Genomic DNA, 15,819 nt, shown 5'->3' with positions numbered 1-15,819 from the left:
GATAATTTAATTGAATTTGGCTATTCACGGTTACTGTCTGTCTCGACGCCAAGTCCTGCATTGCTAATTGGGTAGCGGGTATACCTCACTATATCAGTGGAGACAGTTTTCAGTTGTAGATGGTGTACTCTGCATTCACGCCACAAATTTCAGGTAAGTGCATCAGATGTACAAGTGACATACACCTACGTTACAAATGGTATATATTTTCCCTGTAAAAAGGGACACCCTTTTCATGTGATATGTATATGGTATATGATTAATGTCAGTTTTTACACGGTGCATACTTTGTTTAATTTTTTTTAATGCTGATGGATACTCCTTTACCATTCTTTCATCCTTTCTGAATTCATGCACTTTTTAAAAAATGTTGCTGCACATGACTGTAATTTTCTTTGTGTTCTGTCTTTTTTTTTCTTCCTTTCTTCCGCTCACTCTTTTCTATCCCTGTGTTTCTTGAACAAGATCTCCAGCAGCTGCTGAATGTGACCTCATCTCTGTCTCAGTCCACTACATGTCTGCACGAGCCTCCTCCCCAGCATCCAAAACCCCCAACAGCTACCAAACTCCTTGAGACCCCACGGATGTCGCAGGCTCGTCTTCTGTTGCAGAAAGGGGGGGATGTGACTCCCAGCATTTTACGTAGGGCTATGTCCTGGATGTCCACTCACAGCCGAGACCTGTTTCAATAATGCCAGATAAGGTGATCTGCCTATTGCCCTTTGACTTTAACCAACATAATCAATAAGAACTTGTAGTTACTTAAGTGAAGAACAGATAATGTAGTGAAACCTGGCCTTCTGGTCACCTTGAATTTTTATTTTATTGATCATAATCATCCAGAACCAAACAGATTTCTTAAACAATTTGAATAGTTCATTCATGAATCAAATGCTCTGTCCAACTTTTGTGACTAAGGCCCAATATCTAACCATACCTATATCTATCTATATAGAGATTTCAGGATCTCCTTCACACTCCAGACATTACACATTGTACAAAGCATTAAAAAATCATAACTGAGCACAACCTTAAAAAAATGTACAAAATGAGAAACAAAGACAGCCCTTTCTTGCAGTTTTTTTCTGATCCCGAGATAACTTACCTTCTCCTCAGGATGAGAAGTGAAACATCTTCCAATCTAATAATCTAACAACAATAATAATTAGCCTCAAAATGACCTCAGAACTTATAGGGAGTAACTGAGCAGTGGCCTTAAAGGGATAAGGTTAGCAGCTAAGCATGGCATTCATACTCCAAGCCCCAGAATTCCCATGAGCAATGCACAAGAAATCCGCTCGTTGAACTAAAAATAATGGGGTAAAGTTCAACTTCAGTGGGGGTGCAAAACGGGCACTGGCAGATCGATCACCTGTTGGGGGTGTCAGGTGTGGCTCAGTGGGTAGCACTCTCGTCTTGGAGCCAGAAGGTTGTAGGTTCAGGTCCCACTCCAGGGACTTAAGCACAAAAATCCAGACTAACACTTCAATGCAGTACTAAGGGAGTGCTGCACTGTCAGAGGTGCCATCCTCTCAGATGAGATGTTAAATTGAGGCCCTGTCTGCTCTCTCTGGTGGATGTAAAAGGTCCCATGGCATTATCTTGAAGAAGAGTAGGGGATTATCTTCTGGGTGTCCTAGCCAATATTTATCCTTCAGCTAACATCACCTAAAAAACAGATGATCTAGTCATTATCACATTGCTGTTTGTGGGACCTTGCTGTGTGCAAATTGGCTGCCACATTTCCTACATTACAACAGTGACTACACTTCAAAAGCACTTAGTTGGCTGTAAAGCGCTTTGGGACGTTCTGAGGTCGTGAAAGGTGCTATATAAATGAAAGTTTTCCTTTCTTTTATATACACCCCAACCTAATTCCTTTCCACTGAAGTCAATGGTTCGGAAAATCGGGTGAGGTTTGTAACCGATGGCTGATTCTCTACGGCCCATTTTGTGCCCTCACTGAAGTTGAATTTCACCCACAATGAGGCAGCTTGTCATGTGGCCAGGACCTGTCAATGAAGTTGAATTCCTTAACTGACGCAGCCTGTCACTGCAGTAATGGAGAAGTCAGCTTTACTGCAGGTTTCCAAGTAAATTGATTGGATAAAAACATATATTATTTGAAACTGTTGAAATCTTCTGTGTGTGAACTGAATTGTTATAAGAAAATAATTTTTAGTTGGTTTTAAAACCATGGGGGAAGCCAGTATAATAAAGTGATAAATCTGTTCTTTACAAAAGGCTTTAAGATTTTGTTACACAAAGTGCGCTGAGGAAATTTTCTACCATGTTTGTTATTATTCTCGGGTCCAATTACCCATCTGCCTGACTAAAGGTCACATTGCTTTCCCATCACTCCCTTTTCACCACCCATCCCCATCATCTTCTCATGCAGCTCTTATCTCATTCACTTATGGACCCCCGGACACTTGTCCACACCTTTAATGCTATCCACTGTTTGTATCTTATTGAAGTTGACCCTCAACAAGCACACCAGTTGCATGTTGTCAGAACTGATCATCATTGGATTCCATTGTTCATTTCTCATAAAAGCAGTTTCCCAATGGGGCCTGTTATCTAAGTAAATAAAGCTGTGCATTTATTTTTTTAAAAATTCATTCTTGGGACATGGGTGTTGCTGGCAAAGCTGGCAAGGCCCATCCCTCGTTGCCCTGAGAAGGTGGCGATACAACAGAGGTTGCTCGGCCACTTCAGAGAGCAGTTAAGAGTCAACCAAGTTGTTGTGAGACTGGAATCACATATAGGTCAGACTGGGTAAGGATAGTCCTTCACTAAAGGACATTAGTGAACAAGTTGGGTTTTTACGACAATCCAACAATTTCCTAGTCACTTTTATTGATAAACTCTCATTCTCTGGATTAACATAACCGCCATGCCACTGAATCCCTCTGACCACATCCATCCAGCTGTGGACATTTTATAATTGCTATTTATGATATAATATTCATTATCTGCATTATATGACATCTAATAATTCATTAATCCTGTAAATGAAAGGACAATGTTGGACTATATTGATATATTGTTCTAAATTGTTAATTAAGATAAAATTTGCATGCACCAGATATATAATCAATATACTAAAAGGGTCATTAGAATAGTTTAAAAAAATCCATTAAGGCCTAAACCCTTATAACTGCATCACCCTACGCTAAACACAATAACCCTCCCAATGCACCAAAACTGCATTTGTCACCCACATAACAGCCATCTCCACATATTATCCAGTTTGGCTTCTGTAGTTCTGAAGGTGACCATATATTACAGGTTTTACTGTTGAAACAAGCTAAGGAAAGTGACGGCAAATGGACTTGATTTTGTTCCGATGGGTTCTGCATGTTTTGAGTCTCAGCAGTTGAATCTGTGATGTGGAGTTGTGGCAGGATTCAAAATGGCTTCAAGTAGTTTCAGGTTAACCATCAGGGTTCTAATCGATGAAGAGATGTTGGCATTTCCAAAAAAAGACTAGAACATCCAGTCTTCCCACAGGATACTCAGTATTTTTCAGGTGCAGAATTACATTTCTCAGTCCCATATTAATTGAGTTTATATGCGATAATTAAAATGTGCAGTTTATAAATTGGAATTTTCTGCACTCTCACATTGTAGTTTATTACCAACAGTAAGCTGTGCCATCAAATCAAAACACATTTTTATTATTTGCTTGAAACAGCTCAATAAGTTACAACAGGGTAACGGTAACAGTTTATAGTTGAGGAAATTGGTACCTTGACAGAGATCAAGAAAGTCCAGGTTTTGCAAACAAGAAGTCAAGTGATTACAGAGGAGGTTCGGAACAGATTGTTCCACCATGAATTGCCAATCCCTACATGGTCATAAGAACATAACAACATAAGAAATAGGAGCAGGAGTAGGCCAATCGGCCCCTCGAGCCTGCTCCGCCATTCAATAAGATCATGGCTGATCTGATCCTAACCTCAAATCTAAATTCATGTCCAATTTCCTGCCCGCTCCCCGTAACCCCTAATTCCCTTTACTTCTAGTTGAATACAGTCTCTCATACAGAGGAACCTACAGCATTTTGTAAAGTCAATGTGGAGAAAACTGCATTCACCAGTCCAAATCATGGCTCTTGATCACATTCTCCTTCCTGGATGACACCAAACTCAACCCGACAGTGCATAACCTTGGCATCCTGCTTGATCCTGAACTGAGTTTCATGAAAACCTTAATTCGGTCCACCATTGAAATCATTGATTTCCACCTCTGAAACATCACCCCTTTCCATCCATACCTCACCCCACTGACACTGACACCGACACCCTCTTCCATGCCTTTGTCATCTCCAGAATGACTTTTCTACCCTACATAAACTCATACTCATCCAGAGCTCAGTCACCTATATCCTAATCTGCACAAAATCCATCACCTATTTCCCCTATTCTGGCCAACCTCAATTGGCTTTCGGTCCTTCAGTGCATCAGCTTCAAAATCCTCATAGTCACCTTCAAATCCGTCCTGGGCTTTACTCCATCCTTCCTTTTACAGCTATCTCCTGACCTCATCCTTCACTCTTAACTCTGCTGTGAAGTGTATTCTCCCTCCCGCCATCAGTGACAGAGCCTTCAGTCATCTCACCCCCCACATTCTGCAACACCCTCCGATGACCACTCTGTTTTGCTACTTCTCTCCCGACTGTCAAAAGCCTTCTTAAAACCGATCTCTTCAACAGTGCCTTTTCCACTTCTGTTGACCTCTCTCTTACTCCTGCTCAAGTCTGACCGCAATTGTGAAGCACCTTGGTGCATTTGCTAAGTTAAAGGCACTGTACATGTGGGTGTGTTTAAAGGTGGTGGAGGCTAAATGCACAGGAAGAGAATGCAATGTGACAGGGTGCTTTGTCTTAGGTAATTTTGTTACTTTTTTTTCCAACATAAAATAAATTTTTAGCAGATGTATTACTTTCTGTAAAACTTTGAACACATAGTTGTCCCCTCTTCCAGACCCCTTTAAACTGTTGAATTTCCATGATCACATCAAATGGTTTAATTTATCTAAATTTGTAAATGAAGCTGCAGTAAATCCCAATATTGGAACAGTGATTTAATTTACCATTGAAACAGCCATAGTGACCCAATACAGACAATCCGCCCTTGATGTTTGAACTGTCTGAAAAATCTAAGCTGGAGCAATTTTTAAAAAAAATACTTACACTGCTCATTTAAAAAAAAACACCAGGTTCTCTCCCCAAGATTACCAGGACTCATATCTTGTAGTCAGGATTACAAGCAGCTAGGCCAGCCCAGTCTGAACTGGATAGGTTACTGTTGCACTGTATTTTCCTTCAGAAAAGTGTTTCAGCGATTCCTTCAGTTTAAAGGCTCCACTTATCTACATTCAGATCATATAACTCCTTCACATCGAGTACTAAAAGACTTTTCAGCTTTCAAACTTCACACGTTGTCTTAATGTCACAAAACATCATTGTCCTATAGTACAGTAATGAAATAGAGTTGTAAGTCTGTAACATGGAACATTACAATCAATACTGCTTCAAGTGTGACTTTGCATTCTATTTTGCCTTTTGTTATGATCTAAATCTTGACTGAGTACAATAGTATTTCTCAATATTTTATTAGAAGTATGAAAACTGCACTTCGAGTTAAATTTTCAGATAGCAGGTGTACTGCTATCTTTCTCATACACGTCACTGTTTTAAAAAGTAGTAGTTCTAAAAGTTGTGTTTAATTATTTTCATTTAATGTCAAGTCCATTAATTTTAAAAATATACAACAGTTGCAGTGAATGTGTTGAACACACTGGATCAAAGTTAGCCATCCCCTCATCTGCTGTTGCCTTGATGTCAAAAGGGTACAACAGTCTGTATGTCTTTTATATGCTTAAGCTATATTCACAGTACTAAAGGTAAATCCATGCCAGCCTGCTTCATTTTGAAATATTCTCACCATTGATAGTCCCAATCTCTACTATACCTCCACGTGCAGGAGGGAAGGATGATCTGCTCTCACTGATATGGAGTAGCTTCCTTTGTGTGTATTTGTGTGTGAGAGAAGTACCTCAACTGAGTTTTCTTCGGTTATACGAAGTGATTTGTTATTGTTGACGGCCAGTTGAGATTGTTGAACTTCAATCATTAGCAATATGAGTTCAAATGTCAGTTAAGCTTACAATTCAAATACAGATACCCACTGTGGGTATCCAGTGACCTGCCACTCTATCTACCCAGCAAAAGTATGGAAAAGGGACATTGTTGATTTGGATAGTTTTAGTGCAGGCTGAGTTCAGTGATGAATCTGGAATAGTGCTATTGCATGCTTCAATTTGTACAAGTATGGTAACACATCTTATGGTGCCTCTGCCAAGGAGACAACATCCATTAAATTCCCCATGTCAAAGAAATGTTAGACCCCATGTTAATTCATCCATTATGGGGAATAATGACTACCCGAGCTCAGCTACAGATAATACAGAAACAGATAGACAGGGGTCATGAACCCTTTTAAATCTTGGACTAAAAAAATTAAAGATGTAAGAAAGTAACAGTTCATACTTCAATTGAAGTTCAGAAGCAATGATGTGTATATTCTCCTCTCTGTGTAAATTCTAATCGCTGACTCTCTTCCTTGTCTCAGCTGTCACCAGGCCTTACTATGACTTTCTGACATTGCGGCAGAAACATCCAATGCTGCCCTCGACCATCCCCCAACAGCAGGTGTATATGCTGGCCGAGCCCAAACGCAAACCGTCCAACTTCTGGCAGAACATCGGGAGACTGACACCGTTTAAGAAGTGAAGGGACAGCTTTGTGAACACGACTTAATGCCTTTCCAAGGGAGCACTTTAGCGACCAGTTGCAATCAGAATGAACATCGGCTCTGTGTGTGTGTACACACCAACAGAGGCTGTACTCTTACATGACGGCAATCTCCTCACTGGGAGGAGATGGCATATTCTGCGTCCATTGTCTTTTCTGGTCAGAGCACTCCACTCTAAACTGACCATCAACAGTGCCAGAGAAAAGGAGTTGCCTAAATATATATTCACATCAGTAACTACAGTAGAAGCTCAATGTTCTCACTGAACCCCACAAAACAAGCTTTTCCCTTTCTATTTCGAGTGGGAAGAATCGTGAGTTTTTAAAAGAGGGAAAGTGCAAACTGTATCTTTACGGAGAATATAGATTTTTATTGAACAGTTCACTGTATTTGCAAGGTGTGCCAGCATCAGGAAACAGCAAAACTCTACTGTAAACAAGCAAATTTCCAGAGACTTCTCTATTGTTGCAGTTAAGCCTTCCTCTGTGCTTTCACTGGAATGAAACACTGTGCCTACGTGCAAGGAATGCAAATTATTATTTAAAACAGTCGGTGAATTTGAATCGTGCTATTTCAAAATCTTTTTGCCAATCTTTTAGTGAGGAATAGGCCAAATTAATTGCGCAAGACTGAATTATTTAGGGTTCTTAAATTACAAACAGTGCTGCCTGTTGCTGGGCTACAGTTGGAGTTTGTGCCAGTAATGCAGAAATAGAAGCAGCAGCTACAATTAAACTATGGGTCTACAATCGTTCCTTTCATCTCTGATACCCAGGCTTTAACCCAATGCAGACAGGCGGGATGAAGATCTCTTCTCTTTTGCATCTACGGGTTCCTAAGCAAAACTAGGTCGTGCAGTGAGGTCGACGCTGCACTCACAGTTGGCACTGAAATAATGATAGTGTGTGAACACCCCCTCAAATATTTACAGTATTACCTTTATCACAAGATAAAAAATAAGGTTGAATTCAATCAGTGTATAGGAGGAGTGACACACCAAATTGTTATGTGCTAATGTTTATAAATGAGTTGTGTAAATATTAACAAAATGATTTATTTATGTATATTGAATTTGTTGTACTTGTACTTGCTGTTTGGCTTCTCCACATTCTTTCCAGTACAAATGCCTTATTAAGGAATGCACTTACCCAATTGCTTGTCTTTTCCTCCCCGGTGTGGAAGCATTTTACTTCAGAATAATGATTTTTCTTTCCATCCAAGAAAAAATTTAAAGGGCCATTTTGAGAAAACTTAATGATTTTTCCAAACTTGTTTCTTTTAAGATTTTAGTTGTTTGTTATGACCGGGCATTGGATTGGATGTTACAGTTCCAGTTTTACTGTCCTGCCTTTCAGCTAGATTTCAGGGCTCAGTGGACAAATTCCTGAAAATAAACTACTAGTTTATTTGACAAATTATCAGCTCAAATACTGGAAATATGAATAGAAAATGAACACGATGAAACACACTTGGGTCTGTTGAGCACAGGGCAATGGAAGCATCCATTTACCACAAGGCTATCAGTAAACCCCACCCACACAAGCTCTGACACACAGAAGACCGGGAATAATATAACAAGCTACAGGTTCTAGGAATATTTTCCATTATTCCTCACAAGGCCAATACAACAATTGTTCAGCCACTTTAATAAAAAGAACACATGACAGCCAGTAATCTGTAGCATAAATGTTTTGATGTAAATAAGATATCATTTGATACCCAAACAGGTTCTAGCTGAAAGGGGAGGGAACGTCAAGTGAAATATAATAGAAAGATAATGTAACCCCCCACCCCGCCCCATTTGCCACTTCTTTAGAAACATCAATCTTATGCATTGGCTTCTTTTCCAGCAGTGAGGTCTGCGATTTTAAAATGGACTGAAACTGTGGAACCCTGAAAAATCACAGTACGAGCGGAGAGTCTTTCCTCCCCACAGTTGGTGTGGGTTTCCACAGATTATGTGATTTGCAGTTCCTATTGTTTGCAATGGAGCCGCTCGGTGACCAGCGGGGGCACTGCCCATCAGTCACATGACTAGAGTAGCCTAGCAACGAGAGAGACCAGGCCGAGGATCTCCACTTGTGCAACAACATTGATGGTGTTACAAAAACATCAAATAAAATGCGAGTGTTATTTTTCTATTCTTGTCTCTCAATTTGATCAATTTACCCCCCCACTGGTAGCTAAAATACTTCCAGTCACATTTTCCAATAACCCAAACTTCTGTGGAGACTAGAGCTTTGTCCCAACTACAGACACAATGTCAATGAGGTACAATTACTAAAGGAGAAGGAAAGTCTGGTGGAAGAACTTTCCATTCTAAGCACTCAAGTCTTTTTTTATTAAATGTAGGTATAACAATATCTTTGTTTTTCTAGCTTTTATTATAAATCCTTTTAGAAACTGGCCCTTGGTCTCTCTGCTGCCTTCCAGAGGCACTTCAGTAAGGGGTCACAGAATAGCCCCACTAACTGAAATGGGAGCTGGCCTTTCAGAGTGGCTGCTAGGGGTACTCTGGAACTACTCAACCTTGATTGCAGCAGCACCCAATCATGAATGGTTTTTCCCTCAAGTCCTACCAATTTGTATTGGGTCTCAGGAACATCCAAGGCCCTGGTTGCCATTTAAGTCAATGGTGTCTCTTTGTGACACAGGAGATCTGATAGAGGTATTCAAAATTATGAGGAGTATTAGTAAAGTAAATAAAGGTAAAATTTCCAGTGGTCAGTGAGCATAAAGGGCATAAATTTATCATTACCAAAAGAACAAAGGAAGAGGTTATGAGGAATGCTTTTACACAGCTAGCTTGTTAGGACACGGCATGTCCTAACAGGAACAGTGGTGGAGGTAGAAATAATCATAGTTTTTAAAAGGGAAGTGAATAAATATTTGAAAAAGAAAAAAAAAAGGATATCAGGAAAGTGCAGGGGAAGGGGACTAAGTGAAGACGTTTTTTAGGGAGTCAGAACAGACAAGATGGGCTGGAAGACCTCCTCCTGTGCTGTAAAATTCTATGATTCTAGGAGAGGTTGTGCACAGTACCAATGCTACTTGAGCCTGAGGAGCAAGTGCAAATTTGAAATATTGGCCTCCATAATAATTAAAAAAGAGACAAATTTACAATGATGTCCACATTTTTAAGGGGTGGAAGAGAGAAACACTTTGTACTAGACTTTCCTTCCTGTTTAACTTATTATTGTGTATAATCATTCAGTGCTACTCAAATATGTGTAAAATCACAATTCAACAGCTTTGTACTGAAGTTGACTCAAACTTCTTCAGGTTTTGTTTGCAGATATTTTGTTCACTCAGTTTGTTTTCCAGGCAGCTCCTTTCATACCCCATGTTCCGAGCGGATGAGTTTATCCCCTGCTTCCAGTTAGGATGGTCACCCGTTCAGTTTTTGACCAGATAAGTCTAGTCTCAGGCTAAACTATCTAACGAAAGTCCAACGGGTAGATTTTCAACTTGCTTCCCGGGACATAAAACTGGTGTTGCGGATCGGCCGCCTGTTATAGAAACCGCCCGATTTTAATTTCCACCGACTTGAATGGAAATGATTATTGGGCATTGTGATAACGGGTGGCTGATCCACAACGTCAGTTTTATGCCCACGGGCAGCAAGTTGAAAATCCACATTCATATTTTAAAACCAGTCAGAAAAAATCCAATTCTTGGAAGCCTAGGAAGACTTTCTCACATGCACAAAGTAAACAAAAAACTTGTCCGTTTGTACTATTCGTCTCTGGTTGGAAACCAATTGATTTAAGCATTTTCATGCTGATGTGAAGGATGCTGTGTGTGTCCAGTGTGAATCCTCTCCTCCCCCGCCTCCTCCACATCCTCCCCAAAAGAATACCTTGTCCTTTGCCCATTTTTGGACAAGGCAAAAGGAACCACTCAAACTCCAGTCTGGTCCTGAGGTGATGGTTGAGAATCTCTGGTGCTGTTCAAATAAATTGACTATTTAAACAACATCACCACCTAACACCATCAGTTACTGTAATCTCACCAGAGAACAGCACAAGCCCGAGACATGACAAGATTTCATGCAAATAACTACATATTTGGCCATGGCCAAAGTCTGGCTGCCATATTTCACGGGAGTGTTTTGTGCACCCACCTTGGATGTTCAGGCCCTGGATTTGTTTTTTTTAAAATAGCAGCACTGAATGATAATGGTAATCTGCAAATTATCACCACTATACAAAAGCAAGTTCCTTCCTTCCTAAGGGCGTCTTTACATTTCCTATACTTGCCACAGTTAAAGAGATAGTCCTGTCATTTATGTTTGCTGACACCTGCTAAACTGTAAATAGTTTCATTCTTGCTCAGGCACGAATATCACTTTAACTAAAAACCTTTAAAAGATTTACAATAGAAAAAACCCTTTGATCCCACCTGTGTTTAATTGAAGCATACTGCAGCGTAAACTGAGGTTGTGAATAATTTAAAGTGGTTTTCTCAGAATGTTAGATACCTAAAGCTTTTGGCTACCAGTGCCTTGTTAAGCCGTTACATGCTGAATTTTGCCCTGTTAAGAAGAGCAAGAATGCCACTGCTGTTAGCAAAATAAAACACACTACAATATACACTTTTGAGGCATTTCACTAGTTTGTCCCATGACTTTTTTTTAAACGGCAAATGTGATTTCAATTAAGGACACAGTGATCTTTCTTCATTTTTGTAAATTGCATTGGCAAATCCACAGCAACTTTTAAAATACTCCCTTTTTATTATTACACAAATTCTGAATATAACAGAAATGAGACTTGGAAAAGAAAATTGATTTAGAATGGTGTGGAAACAAGTGTGGTTCTGGGGCTGTCTGATGGCAGGTATGCACACTTTAAATAAAATGTTTATATGTATATTTTTAAATGTTGCAACTACAGGGTAGAACCGATTTTAATTAGATGTAGTCCATGAAAAACCAACTCACCAGTGCCTGACTTTGGTTAACCATCTCCATCATAACATTTGAAGACAACAATCTGATTGATTGAACTTTGATTTAAGCACATCTTTACAGGACACTCTAATGTGGCAGGTGATGTTAACCAGTTAGTACCTCTACTGACCAGGAAACCTGACAGAAACACGTAGAAATCTTCCACCTCATTTAATCCGAATAAGTCTCACTCACAAACAAACAATTTTTTTAAATGTATCTTTTAACTGATTAAATAGTAAAAAAAATTACATTCGATTTTATACCAAGGAAGAGTCAAGACAATTCAAATTTAGAATTCGACTGAACCACTAATATTTATTTCTCTGGAAGAGCACATGGGGGACTTCTTTATCTCTAAAATATTTCCAATTGTATGTGGCACACAAGATTTTTTTTTAAAAGAACTTACAGTGCCGTGGGTTTTTTGTACCACAGTGTACGACGCACAATACTCTGTGATTACATGTACTGCCAAGTTTTTGTGTTTGTCTCCAAGTGAAAGGTTATAGGCAGAATTTTATTTTTATTGCCTTTTTCACCAAAAGTCTGCTATCATCTTGCACCATGTACATCAGTGCACAATTATTTTTGCACCATCATATGGAACGCACATTTTTATTTCCATTGAATCGGGAGAGATGTAAAACGGGCTGCCGACTTGCTATCACCCGTTTTACACTATTGCACAAAGTCAAGATCTACCCCATTCTCTTTTTTTAGCCGGACTTGGAGGGTTTATTCCTGTCACCAGGGGAGAGATGAGATGGCGTATATGTTTGCAGCCCATAAAGTGACGGCTGAACTATTTTCCAAATTAGCACTACACAGTATTGAGAGGGCAATACCCAAACATGGGCAAGAGAAAGGGGGGGCATTTTCTTCTTAATTGGACAACAGTCAACGCCGGTATTTCTGTGGTAGGGTGTGAGGTATTGAATGATGCTTAATGTTTGGATGCTGTGTTCTTATTGCACAACAATCCAGGTGATAGCAATTCAGAAGGATGGGCAAACTGAATTTAAATCAAAGTTCAGATATTCAGATCGTGGCACTGCAAATCGTGGTGTACCACTGAATGCAATGCGGGTTTTTGCACCCTGACTCTAGCAGTGGGATCTCACTGCCTGCTGTTGCAAACAAAGCTGTGGAATCCCCCAACCAATGCTTTCAATACTTAGCATAATGTTTCTGGCAACCAGGCACTGAGCTCCTCAGCACGTCCAGTCCTTTACTGGTGTTGTCCCAAATGTTGCTGTCAAGGGCTTTTGGGAAAACAAGATGTTATCCCACTTCCTTGTGAAAATGTGTCTCTGCTTGTGGTTAATGGCAGTGATATCTTGACTGATTTTGTTTCCTGTATTTAAATACCAGATTAAACCACTGAACTTGGTTCAATAAAAAAGGGTTGTGTTTGACCCAATTTTACTTCAATGTCCAAAAAGGTAAAGCAGTTTAAATTGAGCTGATTTAAAATGATCTGGTTCAGATCATTTTAAGACTTACAATGAATTCATTTTCTATAATTTGTACACTGCATGGAACATGGACGCACTGTTGTCAAGAGACTGCTTCTGAAGTACAACCTGTGACAGCTCAGGTGTTGCATGAGATCTGCCATGATGTGTAATGATACAAAGTGCACACTTTAAAAAGTCATGGCAACAATCAAGTAGCACTGTATTTTTAATATATGGAATGTGTTCATTCCTTTGGTGAATCAATTAAAAATTAAGAGTGCCAAGCTTCCTAAAGGCCCTTTAATTGTAAGTAGTGGGAGTTGATGACGACCTGTGGCGGTCAGAAGATAACATTTTGTGGGAACCTCTTATTCTTTTGTCTGTGGCTCTGGAATAACTATCAGCACTACAATGTTTTAACAGTATTTTTGAGATCTGTGGTGTAGCTTTCAAATTACTACAGTACTAATATGTTAAGTGCGAGTCAAGGGCCCATTCTCTGTGGCCAAAATCAGTTGTAATTTTTTGTACATAGAACGCTCTATGATTTGTCAACCAGTTTTGTAGCTCTTATGTTCCAGGAGAAATTGAGTTCATGGACTCAATTTTTATTTCTTTTATGTCTGCTAGACACTTGTGATATGCAAGTAGAGTTTGCTGAAAAATATATGACAGGTGTTTGTATAAATTATCTCTTTGTACGTGGATGGTTGTTTACATGAGCATTTCAAGCACGATATGGGGAATAAAATGTTTTCATTGTGTCAAAAAAATATTGCTTGGTATTTAAAGCCTGAATCATTACACAAGACTGCGTTTCACTGAATGTCTGCTTGTTCCAAAGCTGCCTCAAAAATGTCCCTGGAATTCACACCAAAGTGCTTGTCTTCACTATACAATCTTGCAAGAACCATATTGCTGAAATTTGGATGAACAATAGAAAATGCTGGAAATGCAAGGCGGATTGATCAGCACCCAAAATGAGAAGTGAGGTTAATGTTTCAGGAGTGACTATTAAAACTGAAAATATCAGTTTTATCTCTCTTGCTGAAAATTAATTCTGATATTTATATTAGTAAAAGCTGCTAATATTACTCACAGGTATACTGGTGAAATTCAGCCCTGTCATATAAGTACTCTTATAATAACATAAGGCAAGTCGAGCATAGGAAAATGTCATCAGCTCACTGAAGTACATCCCCTTAGTGCCTTACATCCTTTTTAGCATTTTGAACGTCCCTTAGTGTCCTTTTTCTCTTATCCTTCCTGGCACATTACTCCAAACATTTGTCATTCTTTGAATAAACAAGTCCTTCTTAGTATCTGTATCACTTCCACTCCTCACCCATCTAAACTCATGCCCTCTGGTCCTACCTTCTTGGCCCACCTCAAGACAATTCCCTGAGGTTATCTTTTTTTTTTATTCGTTCATGGGATGTGGGCTTCGCTGGCGAGGCCAGCATTTATTGCCCATCCCTAATTGCCCTTGAGAAGGTGGTGGTGAGCTGCCTTCTTGAACCGCTGCAGTCCGTGTGGTGAACTTTCTCCCACAGTGCTGTTAGGTAGGGAGTTCCAGGATTTTGACCCAGCGATAATATATTTCCAAGTTGGGATGGTGTGTTACTTAGAGGGGAACGTGCAGGTGGTGTTGTTCCCATGTGCCTGCTGCCCTTGTCCTTCTAGGTGGTAGAGGTCGCGGATTTGGGAGGTGCTGTCGAAGAAGCCTTGGCGAGTTGCTGCAGTGCATCCTGTGGATGGTACACACTGCAGCTACAGTGCACCGGTGGTGAAGGGAGTGAATGTTTAGGGTGGTGGATGGGGTGCCAATCAAGCGGGCTGCTTTGTCCTGGATGGTGTCGAGCTTCTTAAGTGTTGTTGGAGCTGCACTCATCCAAGCAAGTGGAGAGTATTCCAGCACACTCCTGACTTGTGCATTGTAGATGGTGGAAAGGCTTTGAGGAGTCAGGAGGTGGGTCACTCACCACAGAATACACAGCCTCTGGCCTGCTCTTGTAGCCACAGTATTTATATGGCTGGTCCAGTTAAGTTTCTGGTCAATGGTGAGCCCCAGGATTTTTATTGTGGTGGATTCGGTGATGGTAATACCGTTGAATGTCAAGAGGAGGTAGTTAGACTCTTGTTGGAGATGGTCATTGCCTGGTACTTGTCTGGCGTGAATGTTACTTGCCACTTATCAGCCCAAGCCTGGATGTTGTCCAGGTCTTGCTGCATGCGAGCACGGACTGCTTCATTATCTGAGGGGTTGCGAATGCAACTGAACACTGTGCAATCATCAGCGAACATCCCCATTTCTGACCTTATGATGGAGGGAAGGTCATTGATGAAGCAGCTGAAGATGGTTGGGTCTAGGACACTGCCCTGGGGAACTCCTGCAGCAATGTCCTGGGGCTGTGATGATTGGCTTCCAACAACCATTACCATCTTCCTTTGTGCTGGGTATGACTGCAGCCACTGGAGAATTTTCCCCCTAATTCCCATTGACTTTTGTCATATTCAGTCAAATGCTGCCTTGATGTCAAGGGCAGTCACTCTCACCTCACCTCTGGAATTCAGCTCTTTTGTCCAT

The 15,819-nt window shown here is 40.3% G+C and overlaps 1 protein-coding gene across 3 annotated transcripts in view; it reads left to right on the top strand.

Moving 5' to 3' along the window:
* arhgef4 (Rho guanine nucleotide exchange factor (GEF) 4) overlaps window positions 1–8,960 on the top strand; it is a 132,213-nt gene extending 123,253 nt beyond the window's left edge. For 2 of the 3 annotated variants that reach the window (XM_067995517.1, XM_067995520.1), the window contains 2 exons: window positions 466–703; window positions 6,639–6,719. In XM_067995517.1, the coding sequence (XP_067851618.1) occupies window positions 466–692 (227 nt within the window). In that variant the 3' untranslated portion in view covers window positions 693–703; window positions 6,639–6,719. Of the gene's footprint in view, window positions 1–465; window positions 704–6,638 lie in introns of all 3 variants that reach the window. The other variant, XM_067995519.1, reaches the window with a different exon arrangement.
* The last annotated feature ends 6,859 nt before the right edge of the window (window positions 8,961–15,819 follow it).

Source organism: Heptranchias perlo, chromosome 13 (genome assembly GCF_035084215.1).
Source record: "Heptranchias perlo isolate sHepPer1 chromosome 13, sHepPer1.hap1, whole genome shotgun sequence".
Classification (NCBI taxonomy): Eukaryota; Metazoa; Chordata; class Chondrichthyes; order Hexanchiformes; family Hexanchidae; genus Heptranchias; species Heptranchias perlo.
Note: the sequence above shows the minus strand (reverse complement) of the source record. Positions and strands in the feature narration are given on the sequence as shown.